This window comes from Scyliorhinus torazame, unplaced genomic scaffold (genome assembly GCF_047496885.1).
Source record: "Scyliorhinus torazame isolate Kashiwa2021f unplaced genomic scaffold, sScyTor2.1 scaffold_388, whole genome shotgun sequence".
NCBI classification, from domain to species: Eukaryota; Metazoa; Chordata; class Chondrichthyes; order Carcharhiniformes; family Scyliorhinidae; genus Scyliorhinus; species Scyliorhinus torazame.
Genome location: NW_027308115.1, coordinates 112,945 through 134,927, shown reverse-complemented (window position 1 = coordinate 134,927; position 21,983 = coordinate 112,945). Strand labels below are relative to the sequence as shown.

The window sequence follows — 21,983 nt, the reverse complement described above, 5'->3', positions numbered from 1 at the left end:
ACTGGCACCGGGGGGAGTGTGGGCCTGGATTATGGAGCTCAAATCCTAGAGTATAGACATCTACCTCCGACAGTGCGGCGCTCCGTCAGTACTGGCACCGGGGGGTGTGTGGGCCTGGATTATGGAGCTCAAATCCTCGAGTCTAGTCATCTCCCTCCGACAGTGCAGCGCTCCCTCAGTACTGGCACCGGGGGGAGTGTCGGCCTGGATTATAGCGCTCAAATCCTAGAGTATATACATCTCCCTCCGACAGTGCAGTGCTCCCTCAGTACTGGCACCGGGGAGAGTGTTAGCCTGGATTATGGAGCTCAAATCTAGAATATATACATCTACCTCCGACAGTGCAGCGCTCCCTCAGTACTGGCACCGGGGGGGGAGTGTCGGCCTGGATTATGGAGCTCAAATCGTAGAGTATATACATCTCCCTCTGACAGTGCAGCGCTCCCTCAGTACTGGCACCGGGGGGAGTGTCGGCCTGGATTATAGCGCTCAAATCCTAGAGTATATACATCTCCCTCCGACAGTGCAGTGCTCCCTCAGTACTGGCACCGGGGAGAGTGTTAGCCTGGATTATGGAGCTCAAATCTAGAATATATACATCTACCTCCGACAGTGCAGCGCTCCCTCAGTACTGGCACCGGGGGGGGGAGTGTCGGCCTGGATTATGGAGCTCAAATCCTAGAGTATATACATCTACCTCCGACAGTGCAGCGCTCCCTCAGTACTGGCACCGGGGGGAGTGTCTGCCTGGATTATGGAGCTCAAATCCTAGAGTATATACATCTACCCCCGACAGTGCAGCGCTCCCTCAGTACTGACACCGGGGGGAGTGTCGGCCTGGATTATGGAGATCAAATCCTAGAGTATAAACATCTCCCTCCGACAGTGCGGCGCTCCCTCAGTACTGGCACCGGGGGGAGTGTGGGCCTGGATTATGGAGCTCAAATCCTAGAATATAGACATCTCCCTCCGACAGTGCGGCGCTCCCTCAGTACTGGCACCGGGGGGAGTGTGGGCCTGGATTATGGAGCTCAAATCCTAGAGTATAGACATCTACCCCCGACAGTGCAGCGCTCCCTCAGTACTGGCAGCGGGGGGAGTGTCGGCCTGGATTATGGAGCTCAAATCCTCGAGTATAGACATCTCCCTCCGACAGTGCGGCGCTCCCTCAGTACTGGCACCGGGGGGAGTGTCGGCCTGGATTATGGAGCTCAAATCCTAGAGTATACACATCTACCCCCGACAGTGCGGCGCTCCCTCATTACTGGCACCGGGGGGAGTGTCGGCCTGGATTATGGAGCTCAAATCCGAGAGTATATACATCTCCCCCCGACAGTGCAGCGTTCCCTCAGTACTGGCACCGGGGGGAGTGTCGGCCTGGATTATGGAGCTCAAATCCTAGAGTATACACATCTACCCCCGACAGTGCAGCGCTCCCTCAGTACTGGCACCGGAGGGCAGTGTCGGCCTGGATTATGGAGCTCAAATCCTAGCGTATAGACATCTCCTTCCGACAGTGCGGCGCTCCCTCAGTACTGGCATCGGGGGGAGTGTCGGCCTGGATTATGGAGCTCAAATCCTAGAGTATAGACATCTCCCTCCGACAGTGCAGCGCTCCCTCCGTACTGGCACCGGGGGGAGTGTCGGCCTGGATTATGGAGCTCAAATCCTAGAGTATATACATCTACCCCCGACAGTGGAGCGCTCCCTCAGTACTGGCACCGGGGGGAGTGTAGGCCTGGATAATGGAGCTCAAATCCTAGATTATATACATCTCCCTCCGACAGTGCAGCTCTCCCTCAGTACTGGCACCGAGGGGATTGTCGGCCTGGATTATAGCGCTCAAATCCTAGAGTATATACATCTACCTCCGACAGTGCGGCGCTCCCTCAGTACTGGCACCGGGGGGAGTGTCGGCCTGGATTATGGAGCTCAAATCCGAGAGTATATACATCTCCCTCCGACAGTGCAGCGCTCCCTCAGTACTGGCAGCGGGGGGAGTGTGGGCCTGGATTATGGAGCTCAAATCCTAGAGTATAGACATCTCCCTCCGACAGTGCAGCGCTCCATCAGTACTGGCACCGGGGGGAGTGTCGGCCTGGATTATGGAGCTCAAATCCTAGAGTATATACATCTACCCCCGACAGTGCAGCGCTCCCTCAGTACTGGCACCGGGGGGAGTGTCGGCCTGGATTATGGAGCTCAAATCCTAGAGTATAGACATCTACCTCCGACAGTGCAGCGCTCCCTCAGTACTGGCACCGGGGGGAGTGTGGGCCTGGATTATGGAGCTCAAATCCTAGAGTATATACATCTATCCCCAACAGTTCACTCGCTCCCTCAGCACTGGCACCAGAGGGAGTGTGGGCCTGGATTATGGAGCTCAAATCCTAGAGTATACACATCTACCCCCAACAATGCGGCGCTCCCTCATTACTGGCACCGGGGGGAGTGTCGGCCTGGATTATGGAGCTCAAATCCGAGAGTATATACATCTCCCTCCGACAGTGCGGCGCTCCCTCAGTACTGGCACCGGGGGGAGTGTGGGCCTGGATTATGGAGCTCAAATCCTAGAGTATACACATCTACCCCCGACAGTGCAGCGCTCCCTCAGTACTGGCACCGGGGGGAGTGTGGGCTTGGATTATAGCGCTCAAATCCTAGAGTATATACATCTACCTCCGACAGTGCAGCGCTCCCTCAGTACTGGCACCGGGGGGAGTGTCGGCCAGGATTATAGCGCTCAAATCCTAGAGTATACACATCTCCCTCCGACAGTGCGGCGCTCCCTCAGTACTGGCACCGGGGGGAGTGTGGGCCTGGATTATGGAGCTCAAATCCTAGAGTCTTGACATCTACCTCCGACAGTGTAGCGCTCCCTCAGTACTGGCACCGGGGGGGAGTGTCGGCCTGGATTATGGAGCTCAAATCCTAGAGTATAGACATCTCCCTCCGACAGTGCAGCGCTCCCTCAGTACTGGCAACGGAGGGCAGTGTTGGCCTGGATTATGGAGCTCAAATCATAGAGTATAGACATCTCCCTCCGACAGTGCGGCGCTCCCTCAGTACTGGCATCGGGGGGAGTGTCGGCCTGGATTATGGAGCTCAAATCCGAGAGTATATACATAGCCCTCCGACAGTGCAGCGCTCCTTCAGTACTGGCAACGGGGGGAGTGCCGGCCTGGATTATGGAGCTCAAATCCTAGAGTATAGACATCTCCCTCCGACAGTGCAGCGCTCCCTCCGTACTGGCACCGGGGGGAGTGTCGGCCTGGATTATGGAGCTCAAATCCTAGATTATATACATCTACCCCCGACAGTGCAGCGCTCCCTCAGTACTGGCACCGGGGGGAGTGTGGGCCTGGATTATGGAGCACAAATCCTAGATTATATACATCTCCCTCCGACAGTGCAGCTCTCCCTCAGTACTGGCACCGGGGGGATTGTCGGCCTGGATAATAGCGCTCAAATCCTAGAGTATATACATCTACCTCCGACAGTGCGGCGCTCCCTCAGTACTGGCACCGGGGGGAGTGTCGGCCTGGATTATAGCGCTCAAATCCGACAGTATAGACATCTCCCTCCGACAGTGCAGCGCTCCCTCAGTACTGGCACCGGGGGGAGTGTGGGCCTGGATTATGGAGCTCAAATCCTAGAGTATATACATCTCCCTCCGACAGTGCGGCGCTCCCTCAGTACTGGCACCGGGGGGAGTGTGGGCCTGGATTATGGAGCTCAAATCCTAGAGTATATACATCTCCCTCCGACAGTGCAGCGCTCCCTCAGTACTGGCACCGGGGGGAGTGTGGGCCTGGATTATGGAGCTCAAATCCTAGAGTATAGACATCTCCCTCCGACAGGGCAGCGCTCCCTCAGTACTGGCACCGGGGGGAGTGTGGGCCTGGATTATGGAGCTCAAATCCTAGAATATAGACATCTCCCTCCGACAGTGCGGCGCTCCCTCAGTACTGGCAGCGGGGGGAGTGTCGGCCTGGATTATGGAGCTCAAATCCTAGAGTATAGACATCTCCCTCCGACAGTGCGGCGCTCCCTCAGTACTGGCACCGGGGGGAGTGTCGGCCTGGATTATGAAGCTCAAATCCTAGAGTATAGACATCTCCCTCCGACAGTGCAGCGCTCCCTCAGTACTGGCACCGGGGGGAGTGTCGGCCTGGATTATGGAGCTCAAATCCTAGAGTACATACATCTACCCCCGACAGTGCAGCGCTCCCTCAGTACTGGCACCGGGGGGAGTGTCGGCCTGGATTATGGAGCTCAAATCCTAGAGTATAGACATCTACCTCCGACAGTGCAGCGCTCCCTCAGTACTGGCACCGGGGGGAGTGTGGGCCTGGATTATGGAGCTCAAATCCTAGAGTATATACATCTATCCCCAACAGTGCAGCGCTCCCTCAGTACTGGCACCAGAGGGAGTGTGGGCCTGGATTATGGAGCTCAAATCCTAGAGTATACACATCTACCCCCGACAGTGCGGCGCTCCCTCATTACTGGCACCGGGGGGAGTGTCGGCCTGGATTATGGAGCTCAAATACGAGAGTATATACATCTCCCCCCGACAGTGCAGCGTTCCCTCAGTACTGGCACCGGGGGGAGTGTCGGCCTGGATTATGGAGCTCAAATCCTAGAGTATACACATCTACCCCCGACAGTGCAGCGCTCCCTCAGTACTGGCACCGGAGGGCAGTGTCGGCCTGGATTATGGAGCTCAAATCCTAGCGTATAGACATCTCCCTCCGACAGTGCGGCGCTCCCTCAGTACTGGCATCGGGGGGAGTGTCGGCCTGGATTATGGAGCTCAAATCCGAGAGTATATACATCTACCCCCGACAGTGCGGCGCTCCCTCAGTACTGGCACCGGGGGGAGTGTCGGCCTGGATTATGGAGCTCAAAACCTAGAGTATATACACCTACCCCCGACAGTGCGGCGCTCCCTCAGTACTGGCACCGGGGGGAGTGTCGGCCTGGATTATGGAGCTCAAATCCTAGATTATATACATCTACCCCCGACAGTGCAGCGCTCCCTCAGTACTGGCACCGGGGGGAGTGTAGGCCTGGATTATGGAGCTCAAATCCTAGATTATATACATCTCCCTCCGACAGTGCAGCTCTCCCTCAGTACTGGCACCGGGGGGATTGTCGGCCTGGATTATAGCGCTCAAATCCTAGAGTATATACATCTACCTCCGACAGTGCGGCGCTCCCTCAGTACAGGCACCGGGGGGAGTGTCGGCCTGGATTATGGAGCTCAAATCCGAGAGTATAGACATCTCCCTCCGACAGTGCGGCGCTCCCTCAGTACTGGCACCGGGGGGAGTGTCGGCCTGGATTATGAAGCTCAAATCCTAGAGTATAGACATCTCCCTCCGACAGTGCAGCGCTCCCTCAGTACTGGCACCGGGGGGAGTGTCGGCCTGGATTATGGAGCTCAAATCCTAGAGTATAGACATCTCCCTCCGGCAGTGCAGCGCTCCCTCCATACTGGCACCGGGGGGAGTGTCGGTCTGGATTATGGAGCTCAAATCATAGAGTATAGACATCTCCCTCCGACAGTGCAGCGCTCCCTCAGTACTGGCACCGGAGGGCAGTGTTGGCCTGGATTATGGAGCTCAAATCATAGAGTATAGACATCTCCCTCCGACAGTGCGGCGCTCCCTCAGTACTGGCATCGGGGGGAGTGTCGGCCTGGATTATGGAGCTCAAATCCGAGAGTATATACATCGCCCTCCGACAGTGCAGCGCTCCTTCAGTACTGGCACCGGGGGGAGTGCCGGCCTGGATTATGGAACTCAAATCCTAGAGTATAGACATCTCCCTCCGACAGTGCAGCGCTCCCTCCGTACTGGCACCGGGGGGAGTGTCGGCCTGGATTATGGAGCTCAAATCCTAGATTATATACATCTACCCCCGACAGTGCAGCGCTCCCTCAGTACTGGCACCGGGGGGAGTGTGGGCCTGGATTATGGAGCACAAATCCTAGATTATATACATCTCCCTCCGACAGTGCAGCGCTCCCTCAGTACTGGCACCGGGGGGAGTGTGGGCCTGGATTATGGAGCACAAATCCTAGATTATATACATCTCCCTCCGACAGTGCAGCTCTCCCTCAGTACTGGCACCGGGGGGATTGTCGGCCTGGATAATAGCGCTCAAATCCTAGAGTATATACATCTACCTCCGACAGTGCGGCGCTCCCTCAGTACTGGCACCGGGGGGAGTGTCGGCCTGGATTATGGAGCTCAAATCCGAGAGTATAGACATCTCCCTCCGACAGTGCAGCGCTCCCTCAGTACTGACACCGGGGAGAGTGTCGGCCTGGATTATAGCGCTCAAATCCTAGAGTATATACATCTCCCTCCGACAGTGCAGCGCTCCCTCAGTACTGGCACCGGAGGGAGTGTCGGCCTGGATTATGGAGCTCAGATCCTAGAGTATAGACATCTCCCTCCGACAGTGCGGCGCTCCCTCAGTACTGGCACCGGGGGGAGTGTGGGCCTGGATTATGGAGCTCAAATCCTAGAATATAGACATCTCCCTCCGACAGTGCAGCGCTCCTTCAGTACTGGCACCGGGGGGAGTGCCGGCCTGGATTATGGAGCTCAAATCCTAGAGTATAGACATCTCCCTCCGACAGTGCGGCGCTCCCTCAGTACTGGCACCGGGGGGAGTGTCGGCCTGGATTATGAAGCTCAAATCCTAGAGTATAGACATCTCCCTCCGACAGTGCAGCGCTCCCTCAGTACTGGCACCGGGGGGAGTGTCGGCCTGGATTATGGAGCTCAAATCCTAGAGTACATACATCTACCCCCGACAGTGCAGCGCTCCCTCAGTACTGGCACCGGGGGGAGTGTCGGCCTGGATTATGGAGCTCAAATCCTAGAGTCTAGACATCTACCTCCGACAGTGCAGCGCTCCCTCAGTACTGGCACCGGGGGGAGTGTGGGCCTGGATTATGGAGCTCAAATCCTAGAGTATATACATCTATCCCCAACAGTGCGGCGCTCCCTCAGTACTGGCACCAGAGGGAGTGTGGGCCTGGATTATGGAGCTCAAATCCTAGAGTATACACATCTACCCCCGACAGTGCGGCGCTCCCTCATTACTGGCACCGGGGGGAGTGTCGGCCTGGATTATGGAGCTCAAATACGAGAGTATATACATCTCCCCCCGACAGTGCAGCGTTCCCTCAGTACTGGCACCGGGGGGAGTGTCGGCCTGGATTATGGAGCTCAAATCCTAGAGTATACACATCTACCCCCGACAGTGCAGCGCTCCCTCAGTACTGGCACCGGAGGGCAGTGTCGGCCTGGATTATGGAGCTCAAATCCTAGCGTATAGACATCTCCCTCCGACAGTGCGGCGCTCCCTCAGTACTGGCATCGGGGGGAGTGTCGGCCTGGATTATGGAGCTCAAACGAGAGTATATACATCTACCCCCGACAGTGCGGCGCTCCCTCAGTACTGGCACCGGGGGGAGTGTGGGCCTGGATTATGGAGCTCAAAACCTAGAGTATATACACCTACCCCCGACAGTGCGGCGCTCCCTCAGTACTGGCACCGGGGGGAGTGTCGGCCTGGATTATGGAGCTCAAATCCTAGATTATATACATCTACCCCCGACAGTGCAGCGCTCCCTCAGTACTGGCACCGGGGGGAGTGTAGGCCTGGATTATGGAGCTCAAATCCTAGATTATATACATCTCCCTCCGACAGTGCAGCTCTCCCTCAGTACTGGCACCGGGGGGATTGTCGGCCTGGATTATAGCGCTCAAATCCTAGAGTATATACATCTACCTCCGACAGTGCGGCGCTCCCTCAGTACAGGCACCGGGGGGAGTGTCGGCCTGGATTATGGAGCTCAAATCCGAGAGTATAGACATCTCCCTCCGACAGTGCGGCGCTCCCTCAGTACTGGCACCGGGGGGAGTGTCGGCCTGGATTATGAAGCTCAAATCCTAGAGTATAGACATCTCCCTCCGACAGTGCAGCACTCCCTCAGTACTGGCACCGGGGGGAGTGTCGGCCTGGATTATGGAGCTCAAATCCTAGAGTATATACATCTACCCCCGACAGTGCTGCGCTCCCTCAGTACTGGCACCGGGGGGAGTGTCGGCCTGGATTAGGGAGCTCAAATCCTAGAGTAGAGACATCTACCCCCGACAGTGCGGCGCTCCCTCAGTACTGGCACCGGGGGGAGTGTCGGCCTGGATTGTGGAGCTCAAATCCTAGAGTATATACATCTCCCTCCGACAGTGCGGCGCTCCCTCAGTACTGTCACCGGGGGGAGTGTGGGCCTGGATTATGGAGCTCAAATCCTAGAGTATAGACATCTACCTCCGAAAGTGCAGCGCTCCCTCAGTACTGGCACCGGGGGGAGTGTCGGCCTGGATTATAGCGCTCAAATCCTAGAGTATAGACATCTACCTCCGACAGTGCAGCGCTCCCTCAGTACTGTCACCGGGGGGAGTGTGGGCCTGGATTATGGAGCTCAAATCCTAGAGTATACACATCTACCCCCGACAGTGCAGCGCTCCCTCAGTACTGGCACCGGGGGGAGTGTGGGCCTGGATTATAGCGCTCAAATCCTAGAGTATACACATCTCCCTCCGACAGTGCGGCGCTCCCTTAGTACTGGCACTGGGTGGGGGGGCGGGGGGGGCGGGGGGTGGGGGGGGGGGGAGGGGTGGAGGTTGATGTCAGCGGTCAGGGGGTTGGGGTGTGTGGAGCAGGGTGTGGACTGTTTGCATTGAACCCATCAGTACGTCACAGGGGCTGAAGGGCGTTGAAGAATGCTGTCAATGTTTTGATTCAACTTTCTCCAGCTTGTCACAACATCGAACCGGGAACCTGTCAAACCGGCCCAACCTGCCTTTGGCGGCCTACGAACCAGAAAGTCCAGAGGCTGTCCTCAATCTGCACAATCTCTCCTCCTCTTCCTCACTCACTCTCCTCATCTCTCTCTCAATATCCTGACTGTCCTCTGGTCATGGACAGATCTCCCTCCCGTTAGCAATTGGACATTCTTCGAGCAATTTACATTTGCGTTGCTTGGGTTAGGCGCAACCTCGAGGTTTCATTCGTATGTCTCTGTTTTTGCGTCCTCGGGTGTTTTTGCTTTGGGTTGGCCAAAGGGGCCTGCAGGCTGGCAGGTTTTTTTTTTTGTTTCACTTTAAACTTTGCCTGCACCCCGATGCATCTTTTGCGCTGTCGGGTTTCGATAAAATCGAATCGGTCGGCCGGGTCGCGCACGGGAAAGCAGAAGCGCTTACCTGGTGGGTTTGGGGGTTGGGGGGGCAGGGGGGGGGGGGGAGTGTGGGGGGGTGGAACGGGACAGAAACCAAGTTCCAGAGAGTTCCAGAACAGAGGGAATGCGACGGGAGGAATGCTTTCAGGAGAGCCTGTGATGCGAAAGGGACAAGCACGCTGGTTCGGTGCAGCTGACGGAAAGAGCGGGGCAAGTGCCAGCGAATGCAAGCGACCTCCGGGCGAGGCAGATTTGAAGCCAGGCGGGTGAGGGGGCGATGTTCCCCGTGGTCCTAAACTTGGCCGCACCTTAATGGAGGATGCGAGGCAGTGATGTTCCGTTACCGTGGCTGCGCACCTGAAAGGAGAGGTTGAAACCTTGGAGCTGGATCCTTGGTGAAGACATCCGAGAGAAATATGTGCGTGTTTGTGCGTGCGTGTGGGGGGGGGGGGGGGGGGGAGAAGGATCCAAAGTATTTCTTCGTGAGTGGAGTTTGGGAACCCTCGTTTGCAGGCCAGGGTTCCCGCTAGGCTAGTTAGCTTACGGCGTGACATGTATCGGGGAGGGAGGGAGGTGGGATTTGACGAAGACTCCACAGGGGTGGTATTAGGTGGAATCTGTCACTTGGTTTCAGAGTGGGGTGTCCCTGACCACAGGCCGGGGGTTTGAAGGGACTGTGGACTTACTGAGAATATTAGAGTACGAGGTAGATTTTGTAACTTCTGATAACATTAGAAATATGTCTAGGCCTAGAAAAGCATAGCTGGGGGAAAGATATATTTGGTATAGTTGGATACAGAACTGGCTAGGTCATAGAAGGCAGAGAGTAGCAATGGAAGGGTGCTTTTCTAATTGGAGGGCTGTGACCAGTGGTGTTCCACAGGGATCAGTGCTGGGACCTTTGCTCTTTGTAGTATATATAAATGATGTGGAGGAAAATGTAACTGGTCTGATTAGTAAGTTTGCAGACGACACAAAGGTTGGTGGAATTGCGGATAGCGATGAGGACTGTCGGAGGATACAGCAGGATTTAGATCGTTTGGAGACTTGGGCGGAGAGATGGCAGATGGAGTTTAATCCGGACAAATGTGAGGTGATGCATTTTGGAAGGTCTAATGCAGGTAGGGAATATACAGTGAATGGTAGAACCCTCAAGAGTATTGAAAGTCAAAGAGATCTGGGAGTACAGGTCCACAGGTCACTGAAAGGGGCGACACAGGTGGAGAAGGTAGTCAAGAAGGCATACGGCATGCTTGCCTTCATTGGCCGGGGCATTGAGTATAAGAATTGGCAAGTCATGTTGCAGCTGTATAGAACCTTAGTTAGGCCACACTTGGAGTATAGTGTTCAATTCTGGTCGCCACACTACCAGACGGATGTGGAGGCTTCAGAGAGGGTGCAGAAGAGATTTACCAGGATGTTGCCTGGTATGGAGGGCATTAGCTATGAGGAGCGATTGAATAAACTCGGTTTGTTCTCACTGGAACGAAGGAGGTTGAGGGGCGACCTGATAGAGGTCTACAAAATTATGAGGGGCATAGACAGAATGGGTAGTCAGAGGCTTTTCTCCGGGGTCGAGGGGTCAATTACTAGGGGGCATAGGTTTAAGTTGAGAGGGGCAAGGTTTAGAGGAGATGAACGAGGCAAGTTTTTTACACAGAGGGTAGTGGGTGCCTGGAACTCGCTACCGGAGGAGGTGGTGGAAGCAGGGACGATAGGGACATTTAAGGGGCATCTTGACAAATATATGAATAGGATGGGAATAGAAGGATACGGACCCAGGAAGGGTAGAAGATTGTAGTTTAGTCGGGCAGCATGGCCGGCACGGGCTTGGAGGGCCGAAGGGCCTGTTCCTGTGCTGTACATTTCTTTGTTCTGCCTATAGTTAACCTTTTCTTGTTAAATCAAGGTTTTATCATTTGGTTAAAGGTTAATCAGTCTCACGAACAGTGGGTCCATCTGGGACCAGAACACCCATTGGGAACATGAACGAGGATCGTAAAACCATTAGGAACGACCCGCTCATTTTGGGGAGATGTTAATTTACATTCGTGCCACACAGGTGCCAGGCGACGACCATCAAGAGAGGATCCAACCATCGCTCCCTTGGCATTACCATCGATGAATCCCTCGCCACCTTCGACATCACAGGGGTTACCATTGATGAGAACCTGAACTGGACCCAGCCGTATAAATCCTGCGGCTACCAGAGCAGGTCAGAGGCTGGGAATCCTGCGGAGAGTAACTCACGACCTGACTCCACCCCCCCCCCCCCCCCCCCCCCCCCGGTCGACCCAACCCCCACTCCGCCTTCGACACCCCCTTGACGCACCGTCTGCAAGACGCGCCCTCGCTCCTCAGACAGCGGCTTCCAAACCCGACACCTCTGACCCCGAGAGGGACAAGGCCGGGCGGCAGAAACACGGGGAACACGCCCCCCCCCCCCCCCCCTGCAAGACCCTACCCCACCCACACCACTTCAGACATGGGACACCATTTTCAATATAGTCTTACCGATCCACTCGTCGATCCAGGCGAATGCTTCGCGATGACCGACCAGGAGAACTTCCCGGATATTCTACCACAAATAAAACAGGTACTTCAGATCACTCATCATGCCGGCTAGATACAGAGTGAAGCTCCCTCGACACTGTCCCCATCAAACACTCCCAGGACAGGTACAGCACGGGGTTAGATACAGAGTGAAGCTCCCTCGACACTGTCCCCATCAAACACTCCCAGGACAGGTACAGCACGGGGTTAGATACAGAGTCAAGCTCCCTCTACACTGTCCCCATCAAACACTCCCAGGACAGGTACAGCACGGGGTTAGATACAGACTAAAGCTCCCTCTACACTGTCCCCATCAAACACTCCCAGGACAGGTACAGCACGGGGTTACATACAGAGTAAAGCTCCCTCTATACTGTCCCCATCAAACACTCCCAGGACAGGTACAGCACGGGGTTAGATACAGAGTAAAGCTCCCTCTACACTGTCCCCATCAAACACTCCCAGGACAGGTACAGCACGGGGTTAGATACAGAGTGAAGCTCCCTCTACACTGTCCCCATCAAACACTCCCAGGACAGGTACAGCACGGGGTTAGATACAGAGTAAAGCTCCCTCGACACTGTCCCCATCAAACACTCCCAGGACAGGTACAGCACGGGGTTAGATACAGAGTGAAGCTCCCTCGACACTGTCCCCATCAAACACTCCCAGGACAGGTACAGCACGGGGTTAGATACAGAGTGAAGCTCCCTCTACACTGTCCCCATCAAACACTCCCATGACAGGGACAGCACGGGGTTAGATACAGAGTAAAGCTCCCTCTCCACTGTCCCCATCAAACACTCCCAGGACAGGTACAGCACGGGGTTAGATACAGACTAAAGCTCCCTCTACACTGTCCCCATCAAACACTCCCAGGACAGGTACAGCACGGGGTTAGATACAGAGTAAAGCTCCCTCTATACTGTCCCCATCAAACACTCCCAGGACAGGTACAGCACGGGGTTAGATACAGAGTAAAGCTCCCTCTACACTGTCCCCATCAAACACTCCCAGGACAGGTACAGCACGGGGTTAGATACAGAGTGAAGCTCCCTCTACACTGTCCCCATCAAACACTCCCAGGACAGGTACAGCACGGGGTTAGATACAGAGTAAAGCTCCCTCTACACTGTCCCCATCAAACTCTCCCCGGACAGGTACAGCACGGGGTTAGATACAGAGTAAAGCTCCCTCTGCACTGTCCCCATCAAACACTCCCAGGACAGGTACAGCACGGGGTTAGATACAGAGTAAAGCTCCCTCTACACTGTCCCCATCAAACACTCCCAGGACAGGTACAGCACGGGGTTAGGTACAGAGTAAAGCTCCCTCAACACTGTCCCCATCAAACACTCCCAGGACAAGTACAGCACGGGGTTAGATACAGAGTAAAGCTCCCTCTACACTGTCCCCATCAAACACTCCCAGGACAGGTACAGCACGGGGTTAGATACAGAGTAAAGCTCCCTCTATACTGTCCCCATCAAACACTCCCAGGACAGGTACAGCACGGGGTTAGATACAGAGTAAAGCTCCCTCTACACTGTCCCCATCAAACACTCCCAGGACAGGTACAGCACAGGGTTAGATACAGAGTGAAGCTCCCTCTACACTGTCCCCATCAAACACTCCCAGGACAGGTACAGCACGGGGTTAGATACAGAGTAAAGCTCCCTCGACACTGTCCCCATCAAACACTCCCAGGACAGGTACAGCACGGGGTTAGATACAGAGTGAAGCTCCCTCGACACTGTCCCCATCAAACACTCCCAGGACAGGTACAGCACGGGGTTAGATACAGAGTGAAGCTCCCTCTACACTGTCCCCATCAAACACTCCCAGGACAGGGACAGCACGGGGTTAGATACAGAGTAAAGCTCCCTCTCCACTGTCCCCATCAAACACTCCCAGGACAGGTACAGCACGGGGTTAGATACAGACTAAAGCTCCCTCTACACTGTCCCCATCAAACACTCCCAGGACAGGTACAGCACGGGGTTAGATACAGAGTAAAGCTCCCTCTATACTGTCCCCATCAAACACTCCCAGGACAGGTACAGCACGGGGTTAGATACAGAGTAAAGCTCCCTCTACACTGTCCCCATCAAACACTCCCAGGACAGGTACAGCACGGGGTTAGATACAGAGTGAAGCTCCCTCTACACTGTCCCCATCAAACACTCCCAGGACAGGTACAGCACGGGGTTAGATACAGAGTAAAGCTCCCTCTACACTGTCCCCATCAAACTCTCCCCGGACAGGTACAGCACGGGGTTAGATACAGAGTAAAGCTCCCTCTGCACTGTCCCCATCAAACACTCCCAGGACAGGTACAGCACGGGGTTAGATACAGAGTAAAGCTCCCTCTACACTGTCCCCATCAAACACTCCCAGGACAGGTACAGCACGGGGTTAGGTACAGAGTAAAGCTCCCTCAACACTGTCCCCATCAAACACTCCCAGGACAAGTACAGCACGGGGTTAGATACAGAGTAAAGCTCCCTCTACACTGTCCCCATCAAACACTCCCAGGACAGGTACAGCACGGGGTTAGATACAGAGTAAAGCTCCCTCTACACTGTCCCCATCAAACACTCCCAGGACAGGTACAGTACAGGGTTAGATACAGAGTAAAGGTCCCTCTACACTGTCCCCATCAAACACTCGCAGGACAGGGACAGCACGGGGTTAGATACAGAGTAAAGCTCCCTCTACACTGTCCCCATCAAACACTCCCAGGACAGGTACAGCACGGGGTTAGATAAAGAGTAAAGCTCCCTCTACACTGTCCCCATCAAACACTCCCAGTACAGGAACAGCACGGGGTTAGATACAGAGTAAAGCTCCCTCTACACTGTCCCCATTAAACACTCCCAGGACAGGTACAGCACGGGGTTAGATACAGAGTAAAGCTACCACTACACTGTTCTCCATCAAACACTCCCAGGACAGGTACAGCACGGGGTTAGATACAGAGTAAAGCTCCCTCTACACTGTCCCCATCAAACACTCCCAGGACAGGTACAGCACGGGGTTCGATTCAGAGTAAAGCCCCCTCTACACTGTCCGCATCAAACATTCCCAGGACAGGTACAGCACGGGGTTAGATACAGAGTGAAGCTATCTCTACACTGTCCCCATCAAACACTCCCAGGACAGGTACAGCACGGGGTTAGATACAGAGTAAAGCTCCCTCTACACTGTCCCCATCAAACACTCCCAGGACAGGTACCGCACGGGGTTAGATACACAGTAAAGCTCCCTCTATACTGTCCCCATCAAACACTCCCAGGACAGGTACAGCACGGGGTTAGATACAGAGAAAAGCTCCCTCGACACTGTCCCCATCAAACACTCCCAGGACAGGTACAGCACGGGGTTAGATACAGAGTAAAGCTCCCTCTACACTGTCCGCATCAAACACTCCCAGGACAGGTACAGCACGGGGTTAGGTACAGAGTAAAGCTCCCTCTACACTCTCCACATCAGACACTCCCAGGACAGGTACAGCACGGGGTTAGATACAGAGTAAAGAACCCTCTACACTGTCCCCATCAAACACTCCCAGGACAGGTACAGCACGGGGTTAGATACAGAGTAAAGCTCCCTCGACACTGTCCCCATCAAACACTCCCAGGACAGGTACAGCACGGGGTTAGATACAGAGTGAAGCTCCCTCGACACTGTCCCCATCAAACACTCCCAGGACAGGTACAGCACGGGGTTAGATACAGAGTGAAGCTCCCTCTACACTGTCCCCATCAAACACTCCCAGGACAGGTACAGCACGGGGTTAGATTCAGACTAAAGCTCCCTCTACACTGTCCCCATCAAACACTCCCAGGACAGGTACAGCACGGGGTTAGATACAGAGTAAAGCTCCCTCTCCACTGTCCCCATCAAACACTCCCAGGACAGGTACAGCACGGGGTTAGATACAGACTAAAGCTCCCTCTACACTGTCCCCATCAAACACTCCCAGGACAGGTACAGCACGGGGTTAGATACAGAGTAAAGCTCCCTCTATACTGTCCCCATCAAACACTCCCAGGACAGGTACAGCACGGGGTTAGATACAGAGTAAAGCTCCCTCTACACTGTCCCCATCAAACACTCCCAGGACAGGTACAGCACGGGGTTAGATACAGAGTGAAGCTCCCTCTACACTGTCCCCATCAAACACTCCCAGGACAGGTACAGCACGGGGTTAGATACAGAGTAAAGCTCCCTCGACACTGTCCCCATCAAACACTCCCAGGACAGGTACAGCACGGGGTTAGATACAGAGTGAAGCTCCCTCGACACTGTCCCCATCAAACACTCCCAGGACAGGTACAGCACGGGGTTAGATACAGAGTGAAGCTCCCTCTACACTGTCCCCATCAAACACTCCCAGGACAGGGACAGCACGGGGTTAGATACAGAGTAAAGCTCCCTCTCCACTGTCCCCATCAAACACTCCCAGGACAGGTACAGCACGGGGTTAGATACAGACTAAAGCTCCCTCTACACTGTCCCCATCAAACACTCCCAGGACAGGTACAGCACGGGGTTAGATACAGAGTAAAGCTCCCTCTATACTGTCCCCATCAAACACTCCCAGGACAGGTACAGCACGGGGTTAGATACAGAGTAAAGCTCCCTCTACACTGTCCCCATCAAACACTCCCAGGACAGGTACAGCACGGGGTTAGATACAGAGTGAAGCTCCCTCTACACTGTCCCCATCAAACACTCCCAGGACAGGTACAGCACGGGGTTAGATACAGAGTAAAGCTCCCTCTACACTGTCCCCATCAAACTCTCCCCGGACAGGTACAGCACGGGGTTAGATACAGAGTAAAGCTCCCTCTGCACTGTCCCCATCAAACACTCCCAGGACAGGTACAGCACGGGGTTAGATACAGAGTAAAGCTCCCTCTACACTGTCCCCATCAAACACTCCCAGGACAGGTACAGCACGGGGTTAGGTACAGAGTAAAGCTCCCTCAACACTGTCCCCATCAAACACTCCCAGGACAAGTACAGCACGGGGTTAGATACAGAGTAAAGCTCCCTCTACACTGTCCCCATCAAACACTCCCAGGACAGGTACAGCACGGGGTTAGATACAGAGTAAAGCTCCCTCTACACTGTCCCCATCAAACACTCCCAGGACAGGTACAGTACGGGGTTAGATACAGAGTAAAGGTCCCTCTACACTGTCCCCATCAAACACTCGCAGGACAGGGACAGCACGGGGTTAGATACAGAGTAAAGCTCCCTCTACACTGTCCCCATCAAACACTCCCAGGACAGGTACAGCACGGGGTTAGATAAAGAGTAAAGCTCCCTCTACACTGTCCCCATCAAACACTCCCAGTACAGGAACAGCACGGGGTTAGATACAGAGTAAAGCTCCCTCTACACTGTCCCCATTAAACACTCCCAGGACAGGTACAGCACGGGGTTAGATACAGAGTAAAGCTACCACTACACTGTTCTCCATCAAACACTCCCAGGACAGGTACAGCACGGGGTTAGATACAGAGTAAAGCTCCCTCTACACTGTCCCCATCAAACACTCCCAGGACAGGTACAGCACGGGGTTCGATTCAGAGTAAAGCCCCCTCGACACTGTCCGCATCAAACATTCCCAGGACAGGTACAGCACGGGGTTAGATACAGAGTGAAGCTATCTCTACACTGTCCCCATCAAACACTCCCAGGACAGGTACAGCACGGGGTTAGATACAGAGTAAAGCTCCCTCTACACTGTCCCCATCAAACACTCCCAGGACAGGTACCGCACGGGGTTAGATACACAGTAAAGCTCCCTCTATACTGTCCCCATCAAACACTCCCAGGACAGGTACAGCACGGGGTTAGATACAGAGAAAAGCTCCCTCGACACTGTCCCCATCAAACACTCCCAGGACAGGTACAGCACGGGGTTAGATACAGAGTAAAGCTCCCTCTACACTGTCCGCATCAAACACTCCCAGGACAGGTACAGCACGGGGTTAGGTACAGAGTAAAGCTCCCTCTACACTCTCCACATCAGACACTCCCAGGACAGGTACAGCACGGGGTTAGATACAGAGTAAAGAACCCTCTACACTGTCCCCATCAAACACTCCCAGGACAGGTACAGCACGGGGTTAGATACAGAGTAAAGCTCCCTCGACACTGTCCCCATCAAACACTCCCAGGACAGGTACAGCACGGGGTTAGATACAGAGTGAAGCTCCCTCGACACTGTCCCCATCAAACACTCCCAGGACAGGTACAGCACGGGGTTAGATACAGACTAAAGCTCCCTCTACACTGTCCCCATCAAACACTCCCAGGACAGGTACAGCACGGGGTTAGATACAGAGTAAAGCTCCCTCTATACTGTCCCCATCAAACACTCCCAGGACAGGTACAGCACGGGGTTAGATACAGAGTAAAGCTCCCTCTACACTGTCCCCATCAAACACTCCCAGGACTGGTACAGCACGGGGTTAGATACAGAGTGAAGCTCCCTCTACACTGTCCCCATCAAACACTCCCAGGACAGGTACAGCACGGGGTTAGATACAGAGTAAAGCTCCCTCTACACTGTCCCCATCAAACTCTCCCCGGACAGGTACAGCACGGGGTTAGATACAGAGTAAAGCTCCCTCTGCACTGTCCCCATCAAACACTCCCAGGACAGGTACAGCACGGGGTTAGATACAGAGTAAAGCTCCCTCTACACTGTCCCCATCAAACACTCCCAGGACAGGTACAGCACGGGGTTAGGTACAGAGTAAAGCTCCCTCAAAACTGTCCCCATCAAACACTCCCAGGACAAGTACAGCACGGGGTTAGATACAGAGTAAAGCTCCCTCTACACTGTCCCCATCAAACACTCCCAGGACAGGTACAGCACGGGGTTAGATACAGAGTAAAGCTCCCTCTACACTGTCCCCATCAAACACTCCCAGGACAGGTACAGTACGGGGTTAGATACAGAGTAAAGGTCCCTCTACACTGTCCCCATCAAACACTCGCAGGACAGGGACAGCACGGGGTTAGATACAGAGTAAAGCTCCCTCTACACTGTCCCCATCAAACACTCCCAGGACAGGTACAGCACGGGGTTAGATAAAGAGTAAAGCTCCCTCTACACTGTCCCCATCAAACACTCCCAGTACAGGAACAGCACGGGGTTAGATACAGAGTAAAGCTCCCTCTACACTGTCCCCATTAAACACTCCCAGGACAGGTACAGCACGGGGTTAGATACAGAGTAAAGCTACCACTACACTGTTCTCCATCAAACACTCCCAGGACAGGTACAGCACGGGGTTAGATACAGAGTAAAGCTCCCTCTACACTGTCCCCATCAAACACTCCCAGGACAGGTACAGCACGGGGTTCGATTCAGAGTAAAGCCCCCTCTACACTGTCCGCATCAAACATTCCCAGGACAGGTACAGCACGGGGTTAGATACAGAGTGAAGCTATCTCTACACTGTCCCCATCAAACACTCCCAGGACAGGTACAGCACGGGGTTAGATACAGAGTAAAGCTCCCTCTACACTGTCCCCATCAAACACTCCCAGGACAGGTACCGCACGGGGTTAGATACACAGTAAAGCTCCCTCTATACTGTCCCCATCAAACACTCCCAGGACAGGTACAGCACGGGGTTAGATACAGAGAAAAGCTCCCTCGACACTGTCCCCATCAAACACTCCCAGGACAGGTACAGCACGGGGTTAGATACAGAGTAAAGCTCCCTCTACACTGTCCGCATCAAACACTCCCAGGACAGGTACAGCACGGGGTTAGGTACAGAGTAAAGCTCCCTCTACACTCTCCACATCAGACACTCCCAGGACAGGTACAGCACGGGGTTAGATACAGAGTAAAGAACCCTCTACACTGTCCGCATCAAACACTCCCAGGACAGGTACAGCACGGGGTTAGATACAGAGTAAAGCTCCCTCTACACTGTCCCATCAAACACTCCCAGGACAGGTACAGTACGGGGTTAGATACAGAGTAAAGCTCCCTCTATACTGACCAATTAAACACTCCCAGGACAGGTACAGCACGGGGTTAGATACAGAGTAAAGCTCCCTCTACACTGTCCCCATCAAACACTCCCAGGACAGGTACAGCACGGGGTTAGATACAGAGTAAAGCTCCACCTACACTGTCCCCATCAAACACTCCCAGGACAGGTACAGCACGTGGTTAGATACAGAGTAAAGCTCCCTCTACACTGTACCCATCAAACAATCCCAGGACAGGTGCAGCATGGGGTTAGATACAGAGTAAACTCCCGCTACACTGTCCCCATCAAACACTCCCAGGACAGGTACAGCACGGGGTTAGATACAGAGTAAAGCTCCCTCTACACTGTCCCCATCAAACACTCCCAGGACAGGTACAGCACGGGGTTAGATACAGAGTAAAGCTCCCTCTACACTGTCCCCATCAAACACTCCCAGGACAGGTACAGCACAGGGTTAGATACAGAGTAAAGCTCCCTCGACACTGTCCCCATCAAACACCCCCAGGACAGGTACAGCACGGGGTTTGATACAGAGTAAAGCTCCCTCTACACTGTCCCCATCAAACACTCCCAGGACAGGTACAGCACGGGGTTAGACACAGAGTAAAGCTCCCTCTAAACTGTCCGCATCAAACACTCCCAGGACAGGTACAGCACAGGGTTAGATACAGAGTAAAGCTCCCTCTACACTGTCCCCATCAAACACGCCCAGGACAGGTACAGCACGGGGTTAGATACAGAGTAAAGCTCCCTCTACACTGTCCCCATCAAACACTCCCAGGACAGGGACAGCGCGGGATCAGAAATGTGACCCGAGTTGATCGACCTTTCCACATCATTCCGTCTCACCCTGTGCATGAGCTGCTCCACTCTGCTCTGAAACCCGTACATCTCGAATCGGACCTCCACCAGCTTGTAGGAGCACATCACGGGGTCGCATGTCTCCGTCCAGCCGTCCCTCAATGGCCCGCGTCCGGTTTTCACCGATCGGAAGGTCCTGGGGTCCTGCGTGGGGACAACGTGTTGGCTGAGAGCTGGTTGTAACTGTGTGGGCCGTTGTTCGACCAGGGCTGGGCGGCGCACAGGGTGCCCGGTTAGGCGTAGGGCTAAGGTTCAGCGTTTGCGTTAGCGTTTAGGGTTAGGGTTAGGGTTCGGGTTATCACACCGTGTGGGAAAGCAAATGTTCTCTTACCTCAGATTCCTTGTAGCAACGTTCAGGGTACGTGTCACTTACAATGTCGATATAGCAAATGTCTTCTGACGGAGTCACAACTCGATTGAATACCTGGACCGGGAAATAGAGGCAGTCATGAAGCCATTTCCTTTCAAAGGGAGGGGCATTTACACTCTCACCCACCACTGTCCGCATGTACTCTCAGATACACGGCAACCTGTAACCTGATCGGAGGGATGGAGGAAGCGGGATAAACCCTCTAACCCACCTCTCCCCCCCCCCCCCATTTACACTCAGATATAGGGCAACCTGTAACCTGATCGGAGGGATGGAGGAAGCGGGATAAACCCTCTAACCCACCTCTCCCCCCCCATTTACACTCAGATATAGGGCAGCCTGTAACCTGATCATGGGATGGAGGGAGGGAGGCAGGGAGGGGGATTAACTCTCTCAGCCTCGACAACTTACGCTGCTGTTCGAGCCATTATTGTCTTCAAACCGCGTTTCAATTTTGACTGAGAATTTCGGCAGGAACGAACACTGTGTAGAGATACAAGGAAACGTGCTTTAATTCCGGGGCAGCGAGCAGGTCGGTGAAATTAATTCGAAAGCAGCTATTTCTGTGAGATGTGTGTTCGGTACTCACTGTGTATTCTGCAGCGTCAGAGGGTCAACATCGAGACACCAAGCAAATGGATCAGACGGTCATTATATCTCGAACAAGGCAAACATCCTACTGTATCACCCAATCCCCCACCTTCTCCCCGTATACCTCAATCCCCCACCTACCCACCTTCTCCCCGTGTCCCTCAATCCCCACCTACCCACCTTCTCCCTGTATCCCTCAATCCCCACCTACCCACCTTCTCCCCGTATCCCTCAATCCCCTATCCACCCACCTTCTCCCCGTATCCCTCAATCCCCTATCCCCCACCTTCTCTCCGTATCCCTCAATCCCCCA

At 54.3% G+C, this 21,983-nt stretch overlaps 1 protein-coding gene across 1 annotated transcript in view; it reads right to left on the bottom strand.

Moving 5' to 3' along the window:
- The window catches only part of LOC140406259 (cytoplasmic phosphatidylinositol transfer protein 1-like), a gene marked incomplete at its 3' end in the record, with an annotated part of 74,681 nt that extends 52,950 nt beyond the window's left edge, over positions 1 to 21,731 (bottom strand). The window contains exons 1-5 of the mRNA XM_072494377.1: positions 21,726 to 21,731; positions 21,491 to 21,562; positions 21,041 to 21,133; positions 20,698 to 20,853; positions 11,777 to 11,840 (exon numbers count right to left, since the gene is read on the bottom strand). Coding sequence (XP_072350478.1) covers positions 11,777 to 11,840; positions 20,698 to 20,853; positions 21,041 to 21,133; positions 21,491 to 21,562; positions 21,726 to 21,731 — 391 coding nt within the window. The remainder of the gene's footprint in view (positions 1 to 11,776; positions 11,841 to 20,697; positions 20,854 to 21,040; positions 21,134 to 21,490; positions 21,563 to 21,725) is intronic.
- Positions 21,732 to 21,983: the final 252 nt, after the last annotated feature.